Here is a 19,782-nt window from a genome sequence, read left to right on the forward strand (position 1 = left end):
TTAATATGGCCTTAATCCTTCTACACTCGTGCACTGCTTTCTGGAAGCTGTATCAGTTCAGTTTGCACTGCCTTGTCATGCTGATTCCCTCCAAGAGTATTTTGTGCGATGCACTTGTTCAGCTAAATCCTAATCAGCAGAAACTGGGAAACATTAATGATGAAGCTGAGCTTCTACTTGCTCTGCAAGAGTATCACTTCAGCATTAAACACTAGAGGGCAGTATGTTACTGCAAATGCTTTATTTCTAAATACATGCAGCTTCATGGTTTGTTTTTAACCCCTTGTGTTTAATCATACAAATAACATTTCAAGCAAATACAGAGAAGTAAGGAAAAAATCAGTGCTATATTTCTGTGCCTGTGAGCAGGGTTAGCAATGTCTAGAGGTGTGCAGTGGTTTTTTTGGTTGATACAGAAAAAGGATCGGGCTGAATTTAGATCTCATTTTTAATCTTGAGTTCAGAAGTGTCATTAGGTGTGCAATAATTAACAGTTAATCACAGTCTGCCTGATGTCTGAATGTTCACGTTTAGGTGTACACAGTGTGAAAACACAATGGTACGTAAGCCAAAGCCGTGCCTGAGAAGTAACAGGCAATTTTAGCACAAGATACTTGGTTTTGATATTTAACAAGGTGGAAATTTATAAGTTCATATGTTGCTAAGAGATATTTGCAATTGGGATGTACTTTAACTAATTTTTAGTATTTAAACAACTTCATTTTGGCTCTTTTCTCTCAGGCACCACCTTCCATGGTCAATAATGAACAACGGCAGCATGCTGAGCACATATTCTTATCATTTAGGAAATCAAAATCGCCATTTGCTGTTTGCAAACACATTTTGGGTAAGTTCTAATAAATGAAGGTGTTAAACATGTACCTGTTTTATAACTAAGACAGTGCTGTTATTCTGCAGTTGGGAATATGAACATTAGCCTCGATTTTGATGAGGGGTGATTTTTATTTGTCTTTAGTTTTTTCCATATTTCATGTTTTATGCATTTGTTTCCATATGATATTTTTGACCCTGTTATTCAGTTTGGCTGTAAGTCATAGAATAACTCAGTTTGGAAGGAGTTTCAGGAAGTCGCTAGTCTGCCTTCTGCTAAAAGCATGGTCAACACTGAATTCAGACCAGGCTGCCTAGGGCTTTGTTCAGTTGGGTTTTTAAAACCAGAAAACTTTTTCTTGTCTTTTTTTTTTTTTCTTTTTTTTTTTTTAGGTTTGGATAACTGTCTTAATTAAAAGGTAGTTGAAATATCTGTTTTTAAGAACTGAAAGTGACTTTACAAGCAAACTGAAATATTTTTAATATGTAAACAAAATTCAGATTTTGTATTAGTAAAACAATATGTATGTTTAAACAATTCCTTATATAAATGCATTTTAAGGTTATACTTGTGCAATAGCTTTCAACTGGCACATCAGCTGAAAGAGGCAGTCCCACCTTCCTTCATCCCCTCCTTAGTCCTCTTCATATATTGCACCTTGAGTGGCCATCTGATAAACTGAATAACATAATGGTAAATCAATAGGCTAGGTTCAACCAGATCAGAGAACAGTTTCAGATTCACTTTGCAAATATTCATACCTGAATGTGGGAGGGTGGGAAGGCATGGCACAGGGATACCAGGGAGCTGCTGGTAGCTGCGAGAGAGCAAGGTTGCTCCTTTTGGCAGTAGTGCTTGCTTAAAGTCTGGGTGAAACGACAGCTTAAATATTTGCAGAGCTGCTAGACTGCTTTAGCAGAGATATGTGCTAGTGGAGAGTGAAGGCTGTTGCTTGATTTTGTTTCTGGCAACTTTGAAGTTTGTAAGGTGCAGCTTGTTTGGGTGGCTAAATCCCTACACTGACCTAATAGGTTCAGCTTTCCTCTGTTACATGCGTGTGGTAATGCTGTCTCATCAATGGAGCTGTAGAACCGCCTGCAGTTTGATAGCTGGGTGCTTCCCATGAAATCAGCTGACAGTACAATTTTGTATGCCTTTACCAGAGCACTGATGCTGAACTTCTCCACGGTGAGAATCTATTTTGGGCTGAGAGTCTAACTAAGTTTCACTTAGGGGCCCAACTGCTTCAAAGAATGAAGTTAGAAATGTTTCTGCCTGTTTGGTAGAAGCCATAGAATATTGACTCAGTTTTGTGGGACTGTAGCTGCAGTGAAAGGAAAGAGGTAAGTAGGTATCACCCTTTTATCAGAAATTTCTTGGGTGATCTCTATGGAAACACGTCAGATTTGGATCAATAGTTCCATTTCTCTTAAGAGGTATGTTTGTCACTACTCAGAAAGTAAATAATGGAAATTTATTAAATAAATTACTAGCAGTATTACTTGTGCTAAGGGATACACCATTGCCTCTTGTTCTCAGGGAAGTGAATGCGATTTAGCATTAATAATGGAACTATCACTGCAGACATCATTCTTTTTCTTCTGAAATATTGCTGGTTGGAAAGAACATGATTCTATTTTTAACACCTTTTGAGTGTCTAGAAAAACTGCATCTTTAAACTGCTCATGTACTATCACCATTGAAAAACAAGCATGCCTTGACATGGGACAGGGTTTTCCTTGCAGCAGCTTCTCTATTAAGTGGTTGAAATGCTGAGACCTGGAACTGAGAGCCTTTTTCGAAAGTTTTGTGCTTCTTGAGTTGATGTTCATAGGATCAGGAGGGGAAGAACAGCTGATTTATTCCTGAGGAGTGAGAAGGGAGAGGCAGCTTCAGCCCCTGCTCAGCCCTGGTGAGGCTGTGTATGCCAATTCTGGGCTCCCCACTACAAAAGAGACACTGAACTGCTGGAGAAAGTCCAGCATAGGGCTACGAAGATGGTAAGGAAACTGGAGCATCTGCCATATGAGGAACGGCTGCGAGAGCTGGGCCTGTTCAGCCTGGGGAAGAAGAGACTGAGGGGGGATCTTATCAGTGTGTACAAGTACCTGAAGGGAGGGTGCCAAGAGGATGGGGCTGGACTCTTCAGTAGTGCCAAGCACGAGATAAGAGGCAAAAGGCACAAACTGAACCACAGGAAGTCCCATTTGAACATGAGGAAGAACAGCTTCACTGTGAGAGTGACGGAGCACTGGCACAGGTTGCCCAGAGAGGTTGTGCAGTCTCCTTCTCTGGAGATATTCAAAACCCGCCTGGATGCAATACTGTCTAAGATGCTCTAGGTGACCCTGTTTGAGCAGGGGGGTTGGACTAGATGGTCTCCTGAGGTCCCTTCCAACCTCAAACATTCTGTGATTATGAAATCAAGGAACTAGAAGAGGGAAACAAGTTGCAAGGAGGAAGAAATGAAGTGTGCTGAAGGGATATGCACAGGTGAGGAGGTGTAAGAACCAGAGGGTTAGGGTAGATGGGGATTTTCAAGGATTTTTCAAGTTAACAACTGGCTGCACCACTGGTGTTGGCAGCAGGGTTTTGGTTTCTATGATCATGGGACCCTGTTTGTAGATCAACACCTGATGGGGAGAGTTAGGATCCACCTCACTAAGCAGAGCATGCATGTCTTTGCCAACAGGTTGGCTAACCTGGTAAAGAGGGCTTTAAACTAGGTAGGAAGGGGAGAGTTAGAGAGAGGGTAGTCAACAAAACAGCTCAAGCTGGGAGGCCTCCGGTGGGTGCATGCAGCTGAAGATGTGCATATGAGACATGGCCATGGGGGGACCCCCTTACACTCCTGGGAAACCTGCATGCATGACTAGCTCTCTGAAATGCCTGTACACCAATATACACAGCATGGGGAATAAACAAGAAGAACTGGAGATCTGTGTGCGGTCACAGAGCCATGATTTTTAGGAAAAACAGGCCAGGAAGGCGAAGTGGTGGAGTTGCTCTTTATGTGAGAGAGCAACTGGAATGCATTGAGCTCTGCCTAGGGGTGGAGGAAGAGACAGTTGAGAGCTTATTGGGTGAAGATCAAAGGGCAGGCCGGCATGGGGGACATGGTTGTGGGTGTCTACTACAGGCCACCTGACCAGGAAGAGGTAGTCAATGAGGCCTTCTACAGACAGCTGGAAGCAGCCTCGTGATCACAGGCCCTGGTTCTCCTGGGGGACTTCAACCACTGTGACATCTGCTGGAAGGACAACATAGCTAGGCACAAAGAGTCCAGGAGGCTCCTGCAGTGCATCAGTGATAATTTCTTGACACAGGTGGTGGAAGAGGAAGGTGTGCTGCTGGACCTTGTCCTAACCAACAAAGAAGGACTAGCTGGAGATGTGAAGGTTGGGGGCAGCCTTGGCTGCAGTGACCATGAGATGGTGGAGTTCAGGATCTTGCATGGAAGAAGCAAGGCAATAAGCAGGATCACAACCCTGGACTTCAGGAGAGCGGACTTCGGCCTTTTTAGGGACGGACTTGGAGGAATCTCTTAAGTTAGGGCCCAAGAAGGAAGAGGGGTCCAGGAGAGCTGGTCATTATTCAAACATCACTTCCTCCAAGTTAAAAATTAGTGCATCCCTATGAGAAAGAAGTCCAGCAAAGCAGGCAGGAGACCTGCATGGGTGAACAAGGAGCTCTTGGCCAAATTCAGACAGAAGAAGAAAGTACACAGAATTTGGAAGACGGGGCAGGCCACTTGGGAGCAATGTTGTTAAGAGTATGCAGAGATGTGACGAGGAAGGCTAAGGCCCGTTTGGAATTAAATGTGGCAAAGGATGTTAAGGACAACAAGAAGAGCTTCTTCAAATATATGAGTAGCAAGAGGAAGACTGAGGAAAGTGTGGGCCCGCTGCTGAACAGGGTGGGTGCCCTGGTGACGAAAGATCCGGAGAAGGCAGAGTTACTGAATGCCTCCTTTACTTCAGTCTTTACTGTTAAGGGCAGCCCTCCAGAGCCTGGAGATAAGGGAGAAAATCTGGAGAAATGAAGACTTTCCTTTGGTCGAGGAAGATGGGATTAGAGATATTCTAGGCAAACTTGACATCCACAAATCCATGGGCCCTTATGGAATGCACCCATGAGTGCTGAGGGAGCTGGCGGGTGTTGTTGCCAGACCACTCTCCATCTTTGAAAGGTCATGCAGAACTAGAGAAGTGCCTGAGGACTGGAAGAAAGCTAGTGTCACCCCTGTCTTCACAAAGGGCAAGAAGGAGGCCCCAGGCAACTATAGGCTGGTCAGCCTCACCTCCATCCCTGGAAAGGTGATGGAACAGCTCATTCTGGATGTCATCTCTAAGCCTGTGGAGGAAAAGAAGGTGATCAGGAGCAGTCAGCATGGATTCACCAAGGAGAAATCTTGCTTAACCAGTCTGATAGCCTTTTATGATGGAATGACTGGCTAGGTGGACGAGGGAGGAGCAGTGAACGTTACGTATGTTGACTTCAGTAAGGCTTTTGACACTGTCTTCCTTAACATCATTGTAAGTAAGCCCAGGAAATGTTGGTTAGATGAGTGGACAGTGGGTTAGACTGAGGACTGGCTGAAAGGCAGAGCTCCAAGGGTCATTATCAGTGGTGTGGAGTCAAGTTGGAGGCCTGTGGCTAGTGGAATTCCCCAGGGCTCAGTCCTGGGTCCCATCCTGTTCAACTTTTTCATCAGTGACCTGGCTGAGGGGATGGAGTGCCTCCTCAGCAAGTCTGCTGATGGTCCCAAGGTGGGAGGAGTGGCTGATCCACTTGAGGGCTGTGCTGTCCTTTGGAGAGACCTGGACAGGCTGGAGAGTTAGGCGGAGAGGAATTTTATGAAGTTCAACCAAGGCAAGTGCATGGTCCTGCACCTAAGGAGGAACAACCGCATGCAGCAGTACAAGTTGGGGCTGACCTTCTGTAGAGCAGCTCTGCAGAGAAGGATCTGGGAGTGCTGATGGACAACAAGTTCACTGTGAGCCAGCAATGTGCCCTTGTGGCCTGGAAGGCAATGGTATCCTGCATTAGAAATAGTGTTGCCAGCAGGTCGAGGGAGGTGATTCTGTGATCCTGCCGCTCTACTCAGATGGTGGTGGCCACATCTGGAGTGCTGTGTCCAGTTCTGGACTCCCCAGTACAAGAGAGACATGGAGCTACTGGAGAGAGTCCAGCATAGGGCTACAAAGATGATCGGATGGCTGGAGCATCTGCCCTATGAGGAACGGCTGAGAGAGCTGGACCTGTTCAGCGTGGGGAAGAGAAGACTGAGGGGGGATCTTATCAATGTGTACAAGTACCTGAAGGGAGGGTGTCAGGGGGATGGGGCTGGACTCTTTCCATTAGTGCCAAGCGCAGGATAAGAGGCAATGGGCACAGACTTAACCATAGAATCACAGAATCAGTAAGGTTGGAAGGGACCTCTGGAGATTGTCTAGTCCAACCTCCCTGCTCAGCAGGGTCACCTAGAGCATGGTAGACAGGGTTTCATCCAGGCAAGCCCTGAATATCTCCAGAGAAGGAGACTCCACAACCTCTCTGGGCAACCTGGTCCAGTGCTCCGTCACTCTCACAGGGAAGAAATTCCCCCTCACGGTCGGGCGGAACTTCCTGTGCTTCAATTTCTGCCCATTGCCTCTTGTCCTGTCACACGGGGCAACTGAAAAGAGTTTGTCCCCATCCCCTTGACACCCTCCCTTCAGGTACTTGTACACATTGATAAGATCCCCCCTCAGTCTTCTCTTCCCCAGGCTGAACAGGCCCAGCTCTCGCAGCCGTTCCTCACAGGGCAGGTGCTCCAGCCCTCTGATCATCTTCGTAGCCCTACGCTGGACTCTCTCCAGTAGCTCCATGTCTCTCTTGTCCTAGGGAGTCCAGAACTGGACACACTACTCGAGATGAGGCCTCCCCAGGACTGAGTAGAGCGGCAGGATCACCTCCCGCGACCTGCTGGCAACACTCTTCCCAATGCACCCCAGGAGATCATTGGCCTTCTTGGCCACAAGGGCACATTGCTGGCTCATGGTCAACTTGTCATCCACCAGCACTCCCAGGTCATTCTCTGCAGAGCGGCTCTCCAGAAGGTCAGCCCCCAGCTTGTACTGGTGCCTAGGGTTATTGTTCCCTAGGTGCAGGACTCTGCATTTGCGCTTGTTGAACCTCACGAGGTTCCTATCTGTCCAGGTCTCTCTGAAGGGCAGCACAGCCCTCAGGTGTGTCAGCCGCTCCTCCCACCTTGGAATCATCGGCAAACTTGCTGAGGAGGCACTCTGTCCCCTCATCCAGGTCGCTGATGAAGACGTTGAACAGGATGGGACCCAGTACTGAGCCCTGGGGGATGGAAGTCCCATCTGAACATGAGGGAAAACAACTTCACTGTGAGAGTGATGGAGCACTGGAACAGGTTGCCCAGAGAGGTTGTGGAGTCTCCTTCTCTGGAGATATTCAAAACCTGCCTGGATGCAACCCTGTCTACCATGCTCTAGGTGACCCTGTATGAGCAGGGGGGTTGGACTAGATGATCTCCTGAGGTCCCTTCCAACCTTGCTCATTCTGTGATTCTGAGTTGGCTTAAAAGAGAAAAACTTGAAAATGTGTCTGGAGTAGGAACTAGAATGGAGGGAGAGAGAAATAACAAGGATAGAGGTGACATTCATGGAAAGAAGAGTGTTTGAGCCACACAGTGGATATCCAAAAGTGGATATGATGAGTAAAAGAAAGAGAGGAACAGCTCTTATAATAGGTTTTCTTTAGAAACCTGGAATTGAACCCACAAAGCACGAGGCTCTGCATTCTTTGTCTGTAAGCTTATAGCAGTTGAATGTAGTGGCAAAGCTCTCCTTGTCTTCCTTTAGAGACTTCAAGTAGGGGATAATGGTGCTCATACTAGTTTAAAAACTTGCACCAAGTGCTGGATGTCTGTGCTGTTAGTGACTGCAGTTCTAGATCTGTGGTACTTGATGCAAAGAAGAAATTCCATTTTCCCCACCCCTTTTTTAATAGTATTCTCTGTTTGCGTGAGCTTTGTGCAATGTGCAAAGCCAGAGATCCAAAAGTTAGAAAATGGAGGAATTAAGTTTTCCATGGAGGAATAATTTTGCTCATTTTTATGTATATGTTAGACATACACATTAGTTTTTAATTTAGTGGTTACTTTTTCCAAATAATATTTAAAGGTGTTTTGTTTTGATTTAAACATGTTTACCTGTGTAGCGTTTAGAGTTCAAAGCCTACTTAATAAAATTACATTAAAACATTTTAGCAAATTGACTGCTATCTTGAATATAGAACTTGTATATAGAGGGAATGAATGTTTTAAACTTGTGTGTATCAATCAGAAGAAGGTTTGTTTTGTAGTTTGTTTTGATGCACTTGAAGTGCATCATCCCATGATTCAGTTTGCTCGCACAAAACCAGTTCTTCTAGTCTTGGCAGGCCATTCACCATAGCTCAAACTCCACTTCTTCTTCTAGATCTTTTTTTCTTTTTCATATTTTATGCTTTTGCAGTCTGTGGCTACAGTTCTCCTAACTGCTCCTTCTGAGTTTTCTACAGAGGACGAAATGTTTCGAAGCTGGTTAGTGAGATACTGCCTGTTATTTCTAAGTTAAAATGCAACGGATCCAGAAATATTTCTCTGTAGGCTCTTGTTGTGATACAAACTAAGTTCAACTTTGGGGGTTTTTCTTTAAAGTGTATTTTGTAGTGACTCAAACCACCACCTTTTACCATAACATGCTTCCTTAGCCTATCTGTGTATAAAGCAGTCACTGTTTGGATAATGAGGCCTAATAGTTTCTGTGCTTTAAGAAGTTATATTTTGGTTAGCTCAGTGAAAAACATGGAAGCTTGAGCTTAATATAGAAAACCTTAAATACACTAGTCTGTAAAATTTATATTTTAATAATTTAAAGAAAGTCATCTTTATGACCAAGTCATCTATCCATAAAATGCATGTAATTTTACGCATTGTTGGTTGCAAAAGCAAGCACTCAAGTGGTAGAGGAGACCTCACTTCTGCCATACCCTGCAATTTAATCATATCTTAATGTATTGTGATTAAAATCATTGATCGTTATTTTATTTTGTTTCACAGTAATTTTTTTTTTACCATTCTTACTCTTGATCTTTGGCTCAGTTTTCATGTGCAGCCAGTTTTTCTTCCCCTGAATCTCTGATGCAACTGAAATAATATTTGACAATCCAATAGTTGGGTTACTGATTTTCCTTCTTCCCTGTGAAATGTAATTTTTGTCTGTTCTCGTAATAATAAAATAATCTTAAAATTCCATTAATTTTTTTCTTATAAAAACATACCAGTTAAATATATGCGTATCTTCTGATACTCAAATTCCCTTTGTTTTTCCCAACAGAAACTAGTAAAGTGGACTATGTCCTTTTTCAAGCTGCTACAGCGATAATGGAAGCAGTTGTACGAGAATGGATTCTGTTGGAAAAAACTAGCATCGAGTCACTGCGAACATTCCTTCTAACCTATGTCTTACAAAGGCCTAAGTAAGTATAGAAAAAATAACTCTTAGACACGTAAGATTCTGCATAGATCTCATTTTTCCTTTTGTTATGGTAGAAGACTATTTCAACAGTAATGCATCTTCCAGATTTTAAGGCTTCTACCATATTGTCAGCTTTCTCTTAAGCATTCACACAGAATGTTTGAAAAAAAAATGCATTTAAATTTTTAGTGGGTATTCGTGTTCAAAATTACTTGCAAACATATTTCTGCAATGTTGTTTACAGCCTTCAAAAGTACGTTCGGGAGCAGATTCTATTAGCAGTAGCGGTAATAGTGAAACGGGGATCATTAGACAAATCAATCGACTGCAAAAGCATTTTCCATGAAGTTAGCCAGTTGATCAGCAGCGGTAACCCCACTGTGGTAAGTAGTTTTTTTTTTTCAAAATTTAAGCAACTATATCAGTAACATAAATTAGGTACTTAGTAACCATAAGATCTTTTATATTATTTTTAATTTTGGGATAAGAAAAGTAATTAAGTTCATAGCTATTCAAACAGTCATCTCCTAAGACTGTTTAGATTTTTGAACAAAACTGTGTTGAGATTAGCAGTAGTATGTATAGTCCTTTACTACATAGCTATACTAAATTTCTTAATAGGTTTATCTGAATTGTCACTCAGCTTGCCCACAGTGATCCTTGGTTCTGCTTTGACTGGTACTAATGTGGTGGGGGATTTTGTTTCTCTGGGTTTCTTTAACAAACCAGCATGATCTAAAATGGATTTTCCCTTGGCTGGCAGTGGTTCCCTACATGCTCTGTTCCCCTCCCATCTGTCCGGCGCTGCACCCTCCTGTGGCTCAGCTGTCGGAATCGGCTGCAGAGCAAGAGGCGTAGACCTCGGCCGTTCCTCGCGAGGCGGGTGGGTGGAGAGGAAGGGATGCGAGGAAGTAAAAAGTGGAATGGAAATACAAAACTTACTCTAGATTTAATGTCATACTAGGGGTAAGTGTTACCTTCCTTACTGAGCTCAAAGTGGAAACAAGGTGTCCAATATCTATCTATGCATTTAGTGGAATTCCATTTGCTATGCCAGGAGATAAGTTTAGAATAGGTCATAATAGAGGCATGTAACTAGAGATTAAAGAGGTGATTTTTCTCCTACCAAATGCAAATCTAAGATTATGTAGATTCCATACTGAAATTTTTAACTGAAGCTTTATTCAGACAAAACAACCCCTGAGGGAACTGACTGTTAACATTGCTGAACATTTAGAGTGATATATGTACTAGATGTGAGCTGCAAATATTTAACTCTGAAAATTCAATCAAAGAAGTGCACTAGAAGTAGTGCAGCTCGTTTCATGGTCCTAAAAATAGTATATCACCTCTGAGTACAAGTTGGTATCTCTCCAGGGAATGGAAGTTTCGGTTATGATACTAAGTCTTAAATTCACTGTTATTTAGCTTAATGAAAAAAAATTTAAATCTCTGGTTGTGTATAGTTTGGATAGAAATACGTATTTAAAAGAACAGCACTTAGCTCATGTTTCCCCCCTGCCCCATAGCCTTGTGTTTTTAAAATGGAATTATGACTAAGGTTTTCAAGTTTTGTGTGTACCTGTATGTGTGCTTACATAGTTTGTGACCTTTCTATAACAAAACGAAAGTGGAGTAAAAAATCCGCGTGCTGACAGAGAAGTCATCACTAAATTAACTCTTGCACAGCCCTGCTTCTACAGTTATATTCTGTGCGTGCATTAGTGTACAAATGTGCTACGCTGAACACAGTGTGTAATCGGTTAAAACTACCAGCTGCACATATCACACCAGACTTGCTGCAGAGCAGACTGCCCCAGGGACTGGCTGTGCCGAGGGGAAGCGGCAGTCTTTCAGTCTCCCCTTCTCTAAGCTTCACTCACTGCCGCTGTAGATGATTTTTGGCTCAGCTTCTCTCCTTTTATCTACTTCTCTCCACAAACATTACTCTTGAGCACAATTACTTTGGCAAAACTGTGGAGCAAGTTTTAGGAAGGGTATTAAACCTATCTTGAGCATGTAATGACGTTTTCTATTCCAGTATGCTAATCATAAAGAGACACGTGATGCTGTTTGAACATCTTTTCTATATGGTGCAGTGTATGTTTGCAAGTCTTAAACAGACTGATATAAACACATAGTCCCATGCACATGTGGAATATACTCCCACGCACTTACTTTATATTGTAAAATAGTTCTCATTCATAAAAATGTTTTTGTAATCTTCTGAGACTTTCTTGTGAGAGAAATTGTGTAGTAATGGCAATGCTTCTTGTGACTGGGGACTTGGCATCTTTAATACAGAATAATAAGCAACACCAAAATTCTGAGGGTATTTTGGTGTTTTTTCTATATTTGTGTGTGTGTTAGTACAGTACCTGCCAGAGCTGAGCCGTTGGAGTGTGGAGTCTTTACTGACAGATCTGTAGGGCATGGTACAAAGCTAATGAAATTATACTTCTTGCTAGACCAAGATGATCTAAGAGGACAGTGCCGTGCAGTGTAATGGGGATGTACCATCACAGCATTTCTGTGCTTTGCTCCACTGGAGATGTACTTATTTTAGTCATTTACAAAAACGAGCTTCCACCCAAGTCAGGAGGAGGGTAAGATACGAGTGTTGGGAGAGATCAGCAGATGTTTCCCAGCCCTCTGTATGTGCCTCCTTGACTCTTTCACTTTCTTTATCACCTCTTTTCCATGATGCAGCATGCACACTTGTCTCCTGAAATGACAGGGTATAATGCTGTATTCTGTCACACTGTTTTCACTCCCAATTCTCTATCCAGTCTTCTGGTCCCTCTCTGTGTCCTGCCCAGACAGCTGCTCCATAATGTTTCCCTCTGGTCTGCTGCCCACCCATCTGTGTCATCCTGCCTGTGGTTCAGTCCAGCAGCTTTGGAAGAACCATATGGAATCAGCAGCAGGTCACTTACTGTTTAAAAACGTTAAAGTTTTCAAACATGACTTTCAGCCATTGATAATGGCTTTGTACAAGCATTAGACTGAGTCAGGCTTATGGGGTAACAAAGAAAAAGTGGGGGAAAAAAGCATTGAAAAACCATGTGCTTTTCCCCTGCGGTAGAGAAAAGACATCACTTTTTGGTCTGTTCAGAAAGAGAATGTACAAATAGGGAGCTCTGTGTAAAGAAAAGAGCTAGCTGAAACTGAAATAATTAAGCTGAAGGCTTAATTTAATTTACATAACAGTTTGTAATTGAAATTGTCCTTTTAAAAAAATAAGCTGATCTCTTGCCTACTTCTTGCTTGCTTTCTCATCTCTGCTGGCTCTGAAGCGACCTGGCCCTTCTTTATCTTACAAGAACAAAGTAAGTACTTAATCTTTTCCACTCCCTGCAACCCTAGCTTTTTGTTTGCTAGGTATTTGTGTCCCATAAAATCTATGGGACTTGTATAACATGCTGTCAAGGTCAAGTCAAAAAGTTAAATGTAATCAAGAGAACAGCAAACATAGCTGGTACTATGTATTTTGGATCTGTGTCCTTCTGTATAGTCCCATGTCCTTAATTTCTTAATTTCTTTCTTAATTAGTCTTAATTTCTGGCATGTAAATTTAAAATCTCTTTAGAAATGGATTTCAGGGTGGACCTGGAAGATACGTTAAATAATGTTGTGACAAACTTGACATGGGGACAAGACTGATGGATTAACTGTTGAGAATGAAAAATATCTAAGGGGGCAGAGGTGGATAGAAGAGAAGGAGAGGGATATAGATGAAAGGAAGAAAGTGGGGCAGGAGATGAAAAATTTGGCTTTAGCATTGAGTAGTCTCTTAATAGTGGAAAACGGAAACACATTCATGAAATAACAGAGCACGAAAGAGAAATAACACTATTCAGCATGGAAAAGGGGATGGGAAGGATGTATGGTTAGAGCCAGGCTTTGAATCTGGAATGCTGGCTCCTGTTCTTCTGCTGAGGTGCTGAGTTTTATGCACCTTGTGGAGGAGACCACTGTCTGATAAAAGTACACTGAGTATATAGGGTATGGATACTTGTTAATTTACAAACAAGTTTAGGTAGTAGTCCTCTGGGAGGCTGTGGGTTAGTTTTGGAGTTCCTGTTTTTGTTTTTCCTGGCTCATGTAATGTCCGTTCAAGCCATTCTTCTGCTCGTGAAGCAGAGCCTGTATGCTCCCCGATAGCAATTTCAACATCTTTTTTCAAAGTCTCTAGAGGACAGAGCTTCTGGCCATAGACACAATAATGGTGGGCCAATTGTAGAACACTAAGTATATTTTCCACCACTGATTTTGGAGAACTGTGTGGGCCATGTTCTTTTCAACTATACATACCTTCAATTTCTTGGTCTTTTCTTTTTTGTGTTAGAATACTCTGCTTTTTATAACTGAATTTCTGTGTTTCTTCATTCCTGCCAGAAGGACAGGAATCCTGGCAGTTAAAATAACCTGTTCCCAGGGGGAGGAACTTGTCTGCATGTGAGCAGAATCAGATGGAACGGTTGTTTAAACGTGCTTTAGGATAAGGATTATGCCTCGATTTCTTCCAGAATGGGAGTGGCTAGAGGGAAAAGGAGTCCAACTGTTGTAAACCTGACACAAGGTGGTGAAGCAACGGAAGCTGTATTGTTAAGATCTAGTATGCATGTCGTAGAGTATATTGTAGCGTAAAGCTCTCTATCTGATGCCTAACTAACTTTGTACGTGCAAAAGACCTGTGAAGATCTGGAAGAATGCTGGGATCCTAACAATTGTTTCTGCCTTAAAGTCTGCAGATCTTTACTTTGTTTTCCTTTGCTCTCAGCTAGGCTGGAGAGCAGATGCAGATGCTTCAACTTACCTTAACTGCTTGGGAGTATGATGTGGGTCCCATGTGAACAGTGGGAAATACTAGTAAGCAGAACTCACAGAATCATGGAATAGTTGAAGTTGGAAAGGACCTCTGGAGATCTTACACTCCAACCCCCAAAACTGAGCATTCTTCTTCACTGAAATTAATCTGTCATTAATAATGGCTGAAGAGAGAACTAGTTAAATAGTTTTTACAGTCCTTATTTCTATTCTTTAAGAGGAATTTTACTCCTGGATATCTGTCTAGCTGTTCCCATCTCCATGCAGCAGATGGGATTTGGAGACTCTCTCTTGACTTGTAAATTTTGACAGATTTGAGGAAAACATTCTTTCTGCTCCATCTTCAGCTGTATCTTCTGGTCTAATAAAATTGTTACTTTTCTGTATGAAGGTGGAGGCATATTGAGTATAAAAGCCAGATGGTAAACCAGGATAGTTAAGCTTTTTTCATCATGCTGGCCAGAGGTCTAAAGATCTGCACTAATGTGTTTAAACAAAATGTTTTGGGAATTGCAAGAATACAAGAACTGTTCCAAGTATGAGGCTAAATTCTGATAAAATTTAAAAAGAACTTTAAAACATAAGTATCTTTGTACTTGTATTAACCAGGGCAGGATGTGTTTTAATGACTTCTAATTTCTCTTTTGAGAGAGAGCCTCTTCACCAGATTCATGTAACAGGGATGTAATAATCATAATTCCAGTTTAGTTGCTTAATAATGTTAAGATTAGAAGTTAATGACTCCGAGTACTGTCATTGACAATGGAGCCACGGTTGCAAAGACAGAATTGGGAAGTGAAGTGACTAATCCAGAGAAGAGGTATGTGCTGCTATTCTAAATGTTATGTTGAAGCTTCTTAGCTTCTTCACTTCTACTGTCTCATGAGATAGCACATGTAGACCTTAGAGGCTCACTGGCAAGGAAGAGATGATGTCTTTTCACATGTTACATCTGAGTCTCTTTTATATCTGTGCTCTCATACAAATAAGGAGGCTTCAGGGGCAGAGCCTCTTTAAGAAGTGTATTAACTCTACCTGTCTGTTCTTTCTTCCCCTCAGTGGTACTACCCTTGTAATTGTGCAAGCTCAATAATAACCTGGAACTGTGTGGTAGTCTGCTTAAAAACAAGCAGCCTTCTCCCTCCCAGTCCCCTATTTGTTTGTTTTTAAGCAGATCTGCTCTGGAGCACGGCCATGGAACACAGCTCATTTGGCATATCTGAAAGTTTGGCAAGCACAGGGAGTAAAAAACAACCAGGATCAAGTATTTGGAAAAAGTGAGGGGAAAGATGACACCTGTCCACCATAGAGCACTTGCCAAGAATATGATCTGCCAAAACTAGTAGTAGTACATGACATACGTTAGAAGCTGGGCGATGTTGATGGCAAGCAGTGTGGTTAGACTTTAATATTTGTTGTTTTGAATTTAATTGAAGATACTGCTATTTATTATTTTGAATTTAATTGAAAGTCTTGGATGTGTTTAACTACTGTAGTAGCAGAAGATCCAACTAGTGACTTTCGAACAAGAGCCTTGAGGAAGGATATGTTATTTCTAGATGAATGTTTTTCAAACATCCACTTCCTTAGATGAGTTTACTTCTGTCCCTTCCCTCCTCCTGATTTCAGCTTCAGAACTTTGCCCATCCCCAGATAAACAAAGAAAAACATGGTTTGTACCCTAAGCTCCAGCAAACTCAGCCCAGACCTCTTCAGCTATTAGTAGAGGCTGCTACTTCTCTGCTCCCTTTGGCCAAAGTCTGCATACTTCAGATGCCACACAGTCCTCTTCCTGTTGCCCCCACTGATTCTCCGAGGAATTGCTTTTCTCTTTCTCAGCTCAGTTTTGGGGGTTGCCTTCCTTGATAAGTCTAGTTTCCTCCAAGGATGGTAAGCACAGCTTTGCCCACAGTGTAGGTATAGGCACGGTGTGGTAAGCTCGTTCTGCTCATCTGCCGTTGTGTGGTGGTAGAGGAGGAACAAGAGGGAGTGGGGTGCCCTGCCCAGCCAGACCTGGCTGCTGACAGACTGGGATCTACTACTTCAGATCCTGAGCTGATCAGGGTTATTATTCTGGTAATAATTTTTTCCGTTATTATCTCACTCAGAAGTTGAAAAGCCAGAGCAGCCTCAGTTGCTCTCTGTACATCTGTATTCAATTTGCGTTGCTTTGGGTGCTAGGACCACACTGTTAATTGCCACCTTTCCATTTAGAGCTGCAGCTCACATTTTGGGGATTTAGATGCTCTGAGGATGCTGAAAAATTTAGCTGCGCTTATTCAAGAAAGTTAGGGAAAGGGAAATCTTATCTCCTTTACAAAGGAAGCTTTGCCTTTAAATAATTTATTTGGTAAAATTGCTTTTGACGTATTCTTATTACAGAATTTTATCACCTAGGAACAGCACAACAACTTCTGCTCTTACATGCCTCTGGTTGTACCTGCATCCTGGTTTTACACAGGTGAAAAAGAGCTGGTTTAGGAATGTCAATAAATACGTCTTATGGTTTCTCTTTGGTTAAAGTAACAGAATTTATAATATAAGAATGGGGACAAAAACAGTCATATAAATGTGCATTCAAGTTGGAAGTGATTTAATGTAATAGGGTAGGCTTTATGATTTGGTCTGTGAAGGTGAGACCTTTATTCTCTTAAATCTGCTTGCTCATTTTTCTGAAGGTATAAATGATGCTTGCAGAATGTGCATGCAGAGAGTTAACTTGATAGTTTTTTTGGGGGGGGGGGGGATAGAGAAATGGGTGATAAAGCTTGTATCAAGCCTCTGAGAACCTGACTGTATGTCTACTCTGAATTTCAGAAGCAAGGAAACATTTTTGATGTTGTAGTCCATTATGTTTTGTCTGTTGGCGTTTTCTGCCTTGGAACTGGTGTACCACATGTCCATTTTTTCCTAAGCCGGTCTTGAACTGTTCTTCCTTTCAGATGCTTTGTAACCTAACTACCCTCAAATGAAGCCGTTCACTTATTCCATGGGCAGTGCAGGCACAAGTGTGAAATCCCTTCAAACATTACGGCTTTAGCTTTAGTTATAAGGGACATTCCATTCAAAGGAATAAGTTGTATTTACTCGTACATTTAAGTTTTATGATTTGTGTGCAAATGTTTTTTACTGTTAAAATAGTGCATATTTTTTCTGAAGTGTCTATTTTATTAGTGTAATTTAAAAAGAAAACACTAAGCCCATGCTACTATTGGGTGTCTGATTGCCAAGTTAATCTCTTATCACAAGTCTCATTGATCTTCTGTTTGAGCAGCTGAGAGTCTATTTTATGTATAGCGATCTTTCATAAAGTTTATTCCTGGTAATAAAGCTAACTGGGGCGAGTGCCAAGCTATTCTCAGAGGCAGACTGATCCCAACAAGAGAAGTATTTTATTTTGTTAGATGGGGTTATTGTTTGGGTATGTACTTGTGGCAGAACTAGTCAAATTGCTAGCGAGTGTGTCAAAGTAGGTTCAGAGGTGTACTCTTACTGGTATGAAGTTAATGGCATTACTGGGCAGTGGACATTCAGATTTGACTTTTAATACGATGCCCGGAATCACTTGCATTTTCTACTTATTACTGTATGATATTCTTAAACTGGGTTGTTCATCTCATGTGGCATGGCAGAAAGCCTGAAAAAAAAGAGAACTTTGGATGTATTAAATATATTCAACAATATTATGCGTAAGAGGAAGTAGTTTTATTCTACAAAGCTCAGCTGTATTGGCTTATCTTAAATTACATTGCTTTTCAGATTTTTGAAATCTTATAATACTTTAGCCTGCAGTTGTGTTTAGATATTTTGAAAGTATCTTCATACCAAACCTACATATAAATTTAGAAAATATATTTTAAATTTTTAATTGTTAACAGAGAGTAATATACTTTTTTCCAGAGGCTCTGAAATATATTACTGTATATAGAGAAGAGTTTAACAGATGGCTGGACACATTTTTTATGTTGCTTAGTTTATCTTTCAATATTCATATGACAATGGTTAATCTTCTGTGCACTACAGTGTGTGTAACTGTACGTAGTCTTAAGGCGGTTTTGAGAAGCAGTAGTGTTTTGCATACAGCTTTGTGTTAAACGCTTGGAGAAATTGCAAGTAGATACGGATCGGTTACAGCTCTCAATACATTCTTCTGCTTCTGTCCGTAAGTGACATTATGGGTGGTCAACACCAGCCGCCTTCATAACAGTCTCCTCTCTGCCTGTTCTTGCAGCAGATTTGGAATTACTGGCCCATATCCCACCTGTAGCCTTCTCCTGCTCTGGTGGCTGGAGGCAGGTGTGCTGAGGTCCTCACTGGTGATGTGGCCAGCGATGCTTGCACTGTGGCCGACAGGAGAGTTGGAAGGGCCGTAGCATGCCCCGAGCTGCTGGGGTGCTGGGCAAAGGGGCAGATGAGGGGTGCAGGGTGCCCTGGTGGGTGCTAGGAGCTCCCCCGCGGGAAGGGGGCAAGCGTGCAGTTCTCCAGTGCTGTGCCACTTCTTCCCTTCGTGCTCAGCGTGGTCACTGACATCGGTGCTCATGGTGAAAGCAGGTGCGCTGGTCACCACTCAGCTTTTTTCATTAGACTTTTAACAGATTCAGCCAGGCCCAGCTGCATCCTTCACCTTCACATCTTGTAAGAGCTTTTGCACTTAATTTTACACTTCTTGAAATCAGGAGAAAAGCACAAAGCATCACTTGTTTTCACGCAATAGCACATGAATATGCAGACAGAAGGGAAGATGATCATATACCATACAAACTGCAGAAAAATGGAAGGAGAAAATGCCTGTAATTTCAGCTAATGTTAGCTCTTTGTAATCATGATGGGAACAAAATTTTTTCCCCCCATTGATATCTTTCCTGTCATTCTAACTCGATGTTTTTCTCCCCATAATTGGCAGCTAACTGTAAGTGATAACCAGCTTGTGTCGCTGCCCTGCTTGTCCTGTGGTGTTCTGCATAGTAACTTGTTGTGAAGATCTTTGTGTGATGAAGCAGAGGCAGCTTAGTTTAGCCAGGCCCTTGTCCTGTTGTAACCATTAATACCACGTGGTATCATAGTACGTTATAGAGCATCAAACAGTACACGTTCACGGCTATCGCCTGCGATGCCCTCACGTCACTACTTCTTGGAGCTGAAAAATACCAGTGTGTTAGTAACTGAAGCAAAATGCAAAGTCTAGGTTAAAGTATTTAGAGAGCCTTGCAAGCCTTCTACATCTGCTGACATACAATGAAGTTAGGTAGTGTTCTTTGGCACCTTTGCACTATTCCTCTGAAAGCTTATATTTTTATCTGAAATGTTGTTCTAGAGCCAGACTTGGAGGGTGGTTGGGTTTTTTGTTTTTTTTGTTTTTTTTTTTTTTCTTTTTCAGATTGATTCTGAGACTTCTAACGTTGCATTTAAAGCTCAAAATGTTAGCCTCCATTAATTCTTACATTGGATCAAATCTAGATTTCTGTAAATAAATTTTCTGCTGCAGAACTGGCTCACACAGAAATCTGGAAATAAAGTACTGAAGTATTTGAACTAGTTGGAAATATTTTGAAGCCTTGTATAGGACTGACAAAATGCGCATCTGCTGAA

At 42.0% G+C, this 19,782-nt stretch overlaps 1 protein-coding gene across 1 annotated transcript in view; it reads left to right on the forward strand.

Annotated features, from left to right (window-relative positions):
* The first annotated feature begins 747 nt into the window (after positions 1-747).
* Positions 748-19,782, forward strand: part of XPO4 (exportin 4) — a 57,738-nt gene continuing 38,703 nt past the window's right edge. Inside the window, exons 1-3 of the mRNA XM_062567207.1 lie at positions 748-847; positions 9,223-9,364; positions 9,608-9,746. Of these exons, the coding sequence (XP_062423191.1) occupies positions 754-847; positions 9,223-9,364; positions 9,608-9,746 (375 nt within the window). The 5' untranslated portion in view covers positions 748-753. The remainder of the gene's footprint in view (positions 848-9,222; positions 9,365-9,607; positions 9,747-19,782) is intronic.

This window comes from Rhea pennata, chromosome 1 (assembly GCF_028389875.1).
Source record: "Rhea pennata isolate bPtePen1 chromosome 1, bPtePen1.pri, whole genome shotgun sequence".
Classification (NCBI taxonomy): Eukaryota; Metazoa; Chordata; class Aves; order Rheiformes; family Rheidae; genus Rhea; species Rhea pennata.